This window comes from Oryzias melastigma, linkage group LG24 (assembly GCF_002922805.2).
Source record: "Oryzias melastigma strain HK-1 linkage group LG24, ASM292280v2, whole genome shotgun sequence".
Taxonomy (NCBI): Eukaryota; Metazoa; Chordata; class Actinopteri; order Beloniformes; family Adrianichthyidae; genus Oryzias; species Oryzias melastigma.
The window spans coordinates 8,551,940-8,561,829 of NC_050535.1; the positions used below are offsets into that span (position 1 = coordinate 8,551,940).

At 38.2% G+C, this 9,890-nt stretch overlaps 1 protein-coding gene across 8 annotated transcripts in view; it reads right to left on the reverse strand.

Annotated features, from left to right (window-relative positions):
- Nucleotides 1-2,390: 2,390 nt before the first annotated feature.
- Nucleotides 2,391-9,890, reverse strand: part of sash1a (SAM and SH3 domain containing 1a) — a 235,838-nt gene continuing 228,338 nt past the window's right edge. For all 8 annotated transcript variants that reach the window (XM_036210509.1, XM_036210508.1, XM_036210507.1 and 5 more), the window contains 3 exons: nt 7,069-8,066; nt 4,591-4,722; nt 2,391-3,288 (listed from right to left, as the gene is read on the reverse strand). In XM_036210509.1, coding sequence (XP_036066402.1) covers nt 3,028-3,288; nt 4,591-4,722; nt 7,069-8,066 — 1,391 coding nt within the window. In that variant the 3' untranslated portion in view covers nt 2,391-3,027. The remainder of the gene's footprint in view (nt 3,289-4,590; nt 4,723-7,068; nt 8,067-9,890) is intronic.

The following is a 9,890-nucleotide window of genomic DNA, read 5'->3' on the forward strand; positions in this document are numbered from 1 at the left end:
GTCGCCAAACGTGGCATCGGGACGTCAAATCTAACAGAAAATGCCAGCCAAGTGTCTGTTATAAAATGTATAATCTCTAAACCTTGAAAAAAGGAGAATTTTGCCAATAAACCTGCTAGATTCACCGTCTAAAGTGCATTTACAGTGTCAGTATTTTCATTCTTTCTTTCCAGAACACTCCGGGGGTTAAATCGTTCAATGAGAACCCAACTGTTTTCAAAGCACCACTTTGATTGGAGAGAAAAAAGAAATTAAATCTATACATCAAGTGCCCACTGCAAAAAAAGCCAAATTTCTAGTATAAAATAATCAGAATTAATCAAATCTGGAAAGAATGATCCAATATGAAAAAAATAACCCAGAGTGCAGTCCTCATTTCTCACTTGTGTAAGGACTCGCCCCACTCACTGTTTCCCTGAAATTCAAGACTTGTTGCTTAACAAGGAGATCAAGTTTATACAAATGATGTGTCGGTTTGCTTTTAGCATTTTTTCTTGTCTATTAAGTGACCAATTTGTAACGACATGAATTTGGAAGACTAAAAAATGCTTCCAAAAAGCTTATTCTGTAGAAATACCCACCAAAAAAAAAAAAAAAGCAGTTAAAGACCCACTCCGAACATCAGCAGTAGTTTTTTAATTAACCTCTAAGTTGTGGGTGGAACTGTTGGTGCAGAGTAAGCCTGTCCTCATTTCCCATCATCCATGCTGCTAGCTTACAGACCCTCACATCCCAAAGTTACATAAAACTGGCGCACAGTTTAGAGCCAGATTCCATTTAAGATCAGTAAGCAAATGGATGCATCAGAGTGGAGTGGTGCTTGCGGCTTGCCGTAGTAGCCTCTACGTCACACTTACAAGCTTTTTCCAATTGATATTTTTCACGTTGACGTCAGACAAAATGGCGACAAGGCGGAAAATGGAAATAATTACATCCGGTGTTTGTGTTTATAACGGCAAAACTGACGGCTGAACGCTGTTTGACACATTTTTACGTAAAAAATAAAAGGTAACCTTTACAATTAAAAAAGAAAAAATAGTTTAATATTTATTTTATGAATGTCCTGCCAAACTGCATTTTCATTTCCTGTCTTAGATCGTTCACAAATCAAAATATAAATTTATATATTTGAGGTTTTACAGAAAATATTGAAATTTCATTTAATTATTGTAACTGGTTCTATTTTGGTTAATGTTTTTTGCGCATTTTTTAGTGCGATCAGCACAAAACTGATAGAAATTCATGTTAATTCATTTTAATCACTTCCCAGGCTAAATGTACTTGTTGTTCAATGGGATATTTTAGGGAATAATTGTAAAAACCAGAATAGTTTGGTTCAATGAAAACGTTAAGAGCAGCTATCCAGCCACATAGTTTCACCTTTCAAAATAAGAGCGGCCAAGTTAAAAAAAAAAAAAAAAATTATAACATTAAGTGAAAATAGTCACGTTCATATTTTTGGCAACAGTTTTCAATTAATTATATCTTTTTTACCTTCATTTTACCGTAGATTAGACACAGTTATGAACAAAAACAAAGAGGAGTGATGTTAGCTAAGCTAACAGTAGCTCACTGACCGCAGTAGAAAACATTACTAGCTAAGCTAACAGTAGCTCACTGACCGCAGTAGAAAACATTACAACAGTAACAAGTTTGACTTCAATATCAGACACGCTGTAATTGTCTGACTTTTGCTCTTTTAACAAGGATTATGTGAGAACAAACATTTAGGAAACTTTCAACTGGTCAGAAAAACGTCACTTAGCCAAAGCTATTGCTAGCGTTAGCATTAGCGTTAGCACAGACTAAAAGAATAAAATCATTATTACCTTCATAGTCAAACAAGCTGCCTTCACTGAATTACTTGTAACCTTTGTCCAACTTTAACCGGGTTGTCAGAGAGAAATAATCCACGATTTATTTAATATAATCCATAGGAATTTGAGCTGCTGCGTTCTGACTGCAGACAGGAAGTGCTACTGACATTTGTACTCTGATTTATGAACGATCTAAGACGGGAAAACCAACATAACCAGGTGGGACATTTATACAATAAAAATTATACACATGTAAGGTATAATTGGTTATATTACCTTTTAATATTTACGTAAAATTGCTTTAAACAGCGTTTAGTTGTCAGCTTTGCCTTAAACTTTATAAACCGGAAGTGACTCCGGTGATGTGTGACGTCACGTGAAAAAAGGTATTTTTCATCTGCTTCTCATTTAAAACAATTAAAATGAATACAAAATGCAATACTATAGTTTTCTTCATATATATCCTCAATCATTCAAAAAAATGCTACAAAAACATTAAAAACACAATTTTCATTGGAGTGGGTCTTTAAAAAATGATCTTGTCTTTGAAGAAATGGCAGAATATTGACCAAACAAATCAAAAAGTGACTTTTATTTCAGTCGTAACACCCTTTTCGTCCTAAACGCTAAGGCATCTCAAACGTCCTTTGTTTGTCCGGGAATGTGACGTTTCAGTAACAGCTGATTGTGGTTACAACAACAGAAGGAAAAACGTTTGGGTACATGGGAGCGAGCTGTGCCGGGTACAGTCAAATGCGGAGTATAAAGGTGAAGCGACAGAGAGCGCGTTTCCATTGATCACATCGATCATTTGGAAATTAAAAATGTGCTTTATGCTATAATACAGATATAAAATAAAGCGCCCTCCAAACCAGCTGTTATTCATCGTTTGGTGATAAAAAGCCCATGAAAGATTGATTAGAAGAAGAAGAAGAAGTCCAGCTCTCAAAAAACGCCGCCTGGAAGGTATAAAACCTCTTTCTGGATTTAAAAAACAAAGTCCTACAAAAGAGTGTGCTATCGTTCTTCAAAGCAGACTTTTTTTGAATCTTCAGAGCGGAAGTCGTCCCGTTTATTTTCTTAAAGGCATCTCGATACTTTTTTGGCGGTGGGGAGAAACTCCTCAACGCCGTAAACATGTAGAAGAAACGGGATCATCCTCTTGATGCTGACAGGAAGTGGGCGACTCGTGAGATGATTCCAGCGTTTTTTAAGACCGCACCTCCCTGTGTGCGTGTATCAGCCGGGCCTCGCTGACCAGACGGCGGGCGTGTCTTTCGTCCCGCACGCCGGCCTCCCACACGCTGCTCTCGGTTAACGAGGCCGCCCTGCTCAGCGTGTTGACGCCCGCCGCCGTCAGAGAGGAGGCGTACATGGGCAGGCCGATGGAGACGAGCCAATCGGAGACGGTGCTGATGTTCCCCAAAGACACGGGCTTCCGGGACATTTCAGTCAAACCGCCGGAGGGGATCTGAGACACGGAGGGAGAGAACGGGATCAGCTGAAGGTTTTGGTCTTCTGTTGTTGAGAAGTAAAACCCACAAATGGTACTTAAACCAGCATCGATTCACCCCAGATCTATATCATTTCATTCCCTCACATCTCTCATCCATCCATCCATCCATCCATCCATCCATCCATCCATCCATCCATCCATCCATCCATCCATATATATCTCTGTTAACATCTGTCATTGGGACATTTAGGAAACAAACTGTGGATTTGTAGAGCTGGAAAATGTTCCAAAGTAAACATTTTTACAGAATTATTAGAGTAATTTCATTTATAATAACAGTTATTTTTTTGTCTTTAGTCATTGTGTGTCAATAGAGGGGGAGGGGCAAAGGAGTGGGTTGGTCTTAATTTAATTGAAAGTTTTTATTTTTTCTGTTTGTTTTTTTTATTATTGTAAAGCGCCTTGTGTGGCATAAAAAGCGTATTTTAAATAAATAATGTTAGAAATAAATTGGTTTGGTTTGATTTGAATTGATTTCAATTGATTTCAATTGATTTGACTTGAATTAAATTAGTTTGAATTGGTTTAAGTTGAATTGTTTGAATTAAATTGAATTGATTTAGTGTGGGTTGATTTGAATTTATTTGATTTGAATTTAGTTAAATTGATTTGAACTAATTCGGTTTGATTTGAGTTAAATTAAATTGATTTAAAAATGAATTCAGTTGGTTTAAATAGAGTTGTTCGAATTTAATTAAATTGGGCTGAATTTAAATAAATGTGTTATGTTGGTTTAAATTGAATTGAATTAAATTGATTTGAACTGAATTAAATTGATTTGAATTGAATTAAATAGGTTTAAATTAAATTCAACTGGTTTGAAATAATTAGGTTTGAATTGGTTTAAATTGAATTGTCTGAATTTGATTAAATTGGTTTGAATTGGTTTAACCCTCAGCTCTCTTGTGGGGTCCAGATGACCCGACCCTTACATTGATCCCTCCCATGACAAAGGAGGACAGAATTTTATGTCTGCCACAGACACCAATGAAGACGAAAAATCCTACAGAAAAAAAGTTCAGCGCTGTCTTTTGGGGTCCAGATGACCCCCCTTTTAATGTAAACATGCCTAAGATATCACAAGGGTGACATTGAATTGTTTATTTGGTTTCATTCGATTCAAATAACTGGACTTTGGTTAGATTCCTCTTGTTTTTTTTTTTTTTTAAATAATTGGAGCATATTATACGGCTGAGACTTTTCCATAGAAATAATCTGTTCTCCAATAACCCTCCTCTGAAAACACGGCTGCCTTACCGCCATGCGGTGCTGCTTTCTGAGCTCTTTGACTCGGAGCTGGTCCAGCAGGGGGGCCACGTCTTTGACCGGCTGCTCCAGGTCCTCCGAGTAGCGCTGTACCAGCAGCTGGGGGACGCCGCATCTGCCGTGCTGGATGTCGGAAATGGCAAGACGAAAAGATATCAAAGGAGCACATATGAAGATATTTCAGCAGAAAAAAGATGAGACATAAAAACCTGAAGAGTCTCTGAAGAATAAAGAAGGAAAATGCAGGTGCAAACTTTCTATGTTCAGTGATGACACCATTTCTCATGTCGATGGTCATTCACCGATGACGAACAGAAACCAGCAGGGCCCTGTTGTGGTCTTCTGCTCCACTTCTGACAGTTTGAAAAAGTGTCATTCGTCTGGCAGCCTCAGGGGCTCCTCCATCTTTTTTTTTTTTGCTGCAGAGTTTATGACCCCGCCTGCCTTCAATAAGATCCAGTCCATAAACTTAACAGTCTGAACCGCATCACAGTTCGACTGCAGCCACAGTCTTTCCTCCTCAGCACCAGGCGGCATGTTTATTATTTCACATTCGTGCCCCACACTCACAAATGAATCTGCAGACATATAAAACAGCATCTGTGCGCAACATGAAACACACAGTTTTTCCAACTTTATTTGTGTCTACTTTTAAACTAAATGAGTTATAAAACCTGCTGCTGATGCTTTTGGCACAATTAAAGAATCATTTGGAGCTAAATTATGACTGAGTTTAGTTAGGCGTTTTACTGTGTTGAACCAGAGGAGCCAGATAAATATGGCTCTGAAGTGGAGATCTGGAGTGACTGGAGTTTTCAGACAGAACTCAAAATGTTACAGTAATTCCCCAGATAGAATATTATTTAGGACACGTGTCAAAGTCAAGGCCCGGGGGCCGGATCCGGCCCTCCAGATCATTTTATTTTACTGTTATTAATGGCCCGATGTTATCTTGTGCTTATTTCTAACTTTTATAATTTTGCAAAAATATATTTTTATGGAGAGTAAAATACTGAAAATTATTTAAGGTTTAAGTTGATTTAATCTGGAATAATATTCCTGCCTTTTGATTGTTCATAATTATGTTAGAAATTATGCTTTTAAAGCTTTAAAAATTGCCATTCTGCTAGCTTTTTGGACTATTTAAGATTTTTAAGGATATTTTGCACTTTAGCTAACATATCAGCTAAATGCTAGCTATTTTGGCTAGTTTTGACTTCTTTTTTTTTAAGTTTTTCATGCTATTTTGGAGTTTAGCTAATGTTTCAGCTACAGGCTAGTGGTTTTGGCTAATTAAGGCTAATTTAGGCTGTTTTGGAGTAAGGCTAATATATTCATGCTAGCTGTTTTGGCTAATTTAGACTTTTTTCAGTTTTTTAGTCCATTATGGAGTTTAGCTAATATTTCAGCATGCTAGCTGCTTTGGCTAATTTGGGCTTTTTTTAAGTCCACTTTGGAGTTTAGCTAATATTTCAGCTACATTTGGCTAATTTAAGCTTTTTGAGTTTTTTTTTAGTCCATTTTAGAGTTTAGCTAATATTTTAGCAACAGGCTAGTGGTTTTAGCAAATTTAGGCTTTTTAAATTTTTTACTCTGTTTTTGAGTAAGGCTAACATATACATGCTAGCAGTTTTCTGATAATTTAGACTTTTTTTTCAGTTTTTTAGGATATTTTGAAGTTTAGTTAATTTTTCAACAACATACTAGCTTTTTTTGGTTAACCTAAGATTTTTTTTTACGTTTTTTAGACTAATTTGGCATTTAGTTAATATTTCAGCTGGCTTTCAGCGTCAGCGTTTTCAGGTGTCAATTTCAGCCTCTTCAGCGGCCAAATTCAGCTTACATCATTCACACTAGCATTATCGCAGGTTATGCTACATATCTAGTTCATAAATATGTGAAAAAGTTTTAGTTTAAAAGTTTAAAAATGTAGTTTAGTGCATTTAATAAATGTTTATGTTCAGCCAACGACCCAAAATGTGTTTTGGATTTTGGCCCCATGTCCATTGAGTTTGAAGTTTTTTGTTCTGGTAAAAACGCGTAGTACAAAGTGTCTAAAACATAAAATTTGAATTAAAGAGACCCAATCTGGTGAAAACTGTATTTTTTAACGTGTCTTTGTGGCAACTTTCTGATTGAGGACATATATAAAGAAGATTAAGCTTAAAGTTGCATTGCCATTTGAAAAAGAGTTTTTTCAGTTCATTGAAAATATATTGAGAGGGCCACAAGATCCCTGCTTCGAGCTTTCAGTAACACCCACAACTCAGAGGTGAATTTCTAGTGAACTCCTGTCACTGTGGACCAACGAAGTCCTAGAAAATGATACAGGTTTTTAGATTTTGGCCCAAAAAAAACAATTTTAATCTTATAAAAGACATCTGGAATGCTTTGAAAATACACCAAAAGATGACCAGAGTGAGTCTTCAGACCCCAGCTGGTGGTGAATGTCTTCACACCCTAACTAACCTTGTCAGAGTAAGGCTCCTCGGTCAGGTCGATGCCCTCCGCCTGCAGCCGCTGCTCCAGGAGCGTCAGCAGGTCAGGACTCATCTTGGAGTGGGACGCTTTCCTTGTGATCGCCATTTTACCTCCGAGATCTGAGACCCAAGGAGGCTGGACTGCTGGAGGCGACCCCGGCTCTTCTGGCATGGATGCGGAGGACGGGGCCGCACGCGGACTGGCCGGCGTGCTGGGGGTCTTGGCGGGCAGGGGAGGGGCACTGCGGACGGGGCTGGGGCTGCGGATGATGGGGCTGCTGGGTTGCGAGCGGTTGAGGAAGTGGGTGGGCGAGGCGGTGGGGGACGGCGTGGAGGGCAGGGAGAGGGGTGGGTGGCGGAGCCCATTAGCCAGCCTTTCTTTCGATTTTTTGGCAGGGACTGGGGGTGGGATGGGGGGCTTTTTGGGATGAGTCCTGATGATCCGTTCCCCGCTTGTGCTAGAATCAGGCGGACTTGGAGTGGAAGTTAGGAGAGGCTCTGGAGGGCTGGAGGCTGGCGGGGAGCGCAGATGCAGTTGGGAGGGTACGGAGGGTCGGTCCGGTTTTCCCTTTGGACTCCCACTTTGGGTTGGGGAACCCCCCTCCCTGCAGTCCTTGGTGCCCGATTTAGCCCCATCCTTGCTCAACATCAAACTGAGTTCACCTTTTGGTTTACGGGAATCCTCCAAATGCAGATCTCCCAAAGAGTGGGAACGCTTCCAGGTCCCGGTTTGCTGTTGAGGACCGTCCAGGTCCTCACAGCTGCGACTGGCCGGGATGGGCCGCGGCCTTTGGGCTTTGCGCAGCCCCAGGAGGTTGAAGCCCTTCAGGGAGGGTTTGATAAAGAAGCTTTTGGGGAACTTGGGACGTTGGTTTTTGCCGTTCTGCTGGAGAGTTTCTGATGAAATAGTGATGGGCAGAGTGGGGTAGTTTGGAGACTGGAGTCCCGTAGAAGAACGGCCGGAACAGGAAGTCTTCTTGTTTTTACCTGTAAAATAAGAGTTTTCACATAAATCCAAAATGTGGGGGAAAAAAAAGTCTAATACTATGAGAAAAAAGCTAATAAACTAATTTTTTCCTTAAACTGAAGCACGTGATGTAAACTTATGATACGACACAAACTCCTGGAGTTCCAACAATCTGAATATTATCTGATATCAATCATTTGTAGCATTTAGATATCAACAAGAATTCCAGTTAGGCCTCGCATTATTTCTTCTCAAGGCTTTTCTCTGAAACATTTGGGATTCACTAGATAAACTTGTTGGACTTGTAGCCTTTCTGGCTGAAATGTTGCAGGAATTCCACACAAATGCATGTGGATGGAAAGAATGGAGGAAAGGATGAGAGAACTTACCGTTTATCCTTGGGCTTAAAGAGCGGATGAAAGAAAGCAGAGCCACAGACTGCAGTATGGGTTGCAAGACTTTCAAAAGGTGGTGTGACTGATATGAGGAGTAGTAATGGAACCTTTGCACTCATTTAGGTACCTGTAGATATCATATTTATCAGGTATCTCAAAATTCCGATAAGTGTGCTATAAATTAAAAAAAAAATGACAAGATGGACATGTCTTTTAATGCCCTTTGCTGATAGTTTTTATGGGTTTTTATTTATTAATTTCTAAATAAATTGTGTCTAACTGGCATGTGCATTACTGCGATAATCCATTTTTTTAATACTAGGGCTGGGTCTCGATAATAATTTCCAGGAAATAATTTGTTTTGATTCACAAGAGCCTGCATTGATTAAATTTGATTTTTTTAGATTGTTTTAATCCTCTCATTTCAATTCAATTCAATTTTGATTTTACACAGTGTACACATTTATGCTCATATCATTAACATTGTTCTGCATCTCCTGGAGGGCGTTTCAGTTTGGCCACTAGGTGGCGATCGCGCTAAAGCAGCACAATTTTATTCAAGAAGAAGAAGAAATCATGAGTAAAAAACTGTGCTTTAGACCACAAATTGTTATTTAAAAATATTTCCTTATACGAGTTTATAAAGATGTTCAGTTAGTCAGCATGTATGTTCACGTTGACTAAGTGTTAGCATTCAAATTCAATTAAATGTTAGCTGACTTTAGATTTTGCATTTAAAGCTAATTATATTTTTATGAATCGATTATTGATCTATTAAGTTAAATTGATTGAAATCGATTTTATCAACCCATCCCTACTTAGAACTAATGATTTAAAATGAAGATTTGCGTTATGTCTAGTTTATGTGTTCCTCCTTAAGAAAGAAATGTCATTGTTAATAAAGTTGGTTCAAGTTAGTGAGGTCACTTCCTGTGAAGAGTTAGGAAAAGAAGGCTAAGAATGCCGTATGGATCACATGCTCTCATCATGCAAAGCCATCTGCATTTAGGATTGACAAACAAAGTGGGATTTATTGATTCATTACATACATTTTGAAGTATTGTTAATTATTTCAAGGACGTTTGAATCTGTACATTGATTTCCTTTGTAATTTATTTATTTAAATTCCCTGTTTACTATAACTCCAGTAAAACAACTAAACTTTACTACGATCTGATTCTTTGAAAGGAGTTAATTATGATGTTAAGTCTACGGATTTCATATCCAGATGAGAGTACTTACTACAATATGTGTATTTTAGAGGAATTCTAACAGTAGTACATGTAAATCAATGCATACATTTTAACATTTTATTTAAAAAGAAAATCTGGTCTTAATTTTTATTTTACTAAAAAAATGGATTTGATGACATGAAAAAGATTGACTAAATCTATTAGAAAGAATGAGAAGTGTTAAAGAAAAGTTTTTTTTAGCTCTTCAGAACTCCAC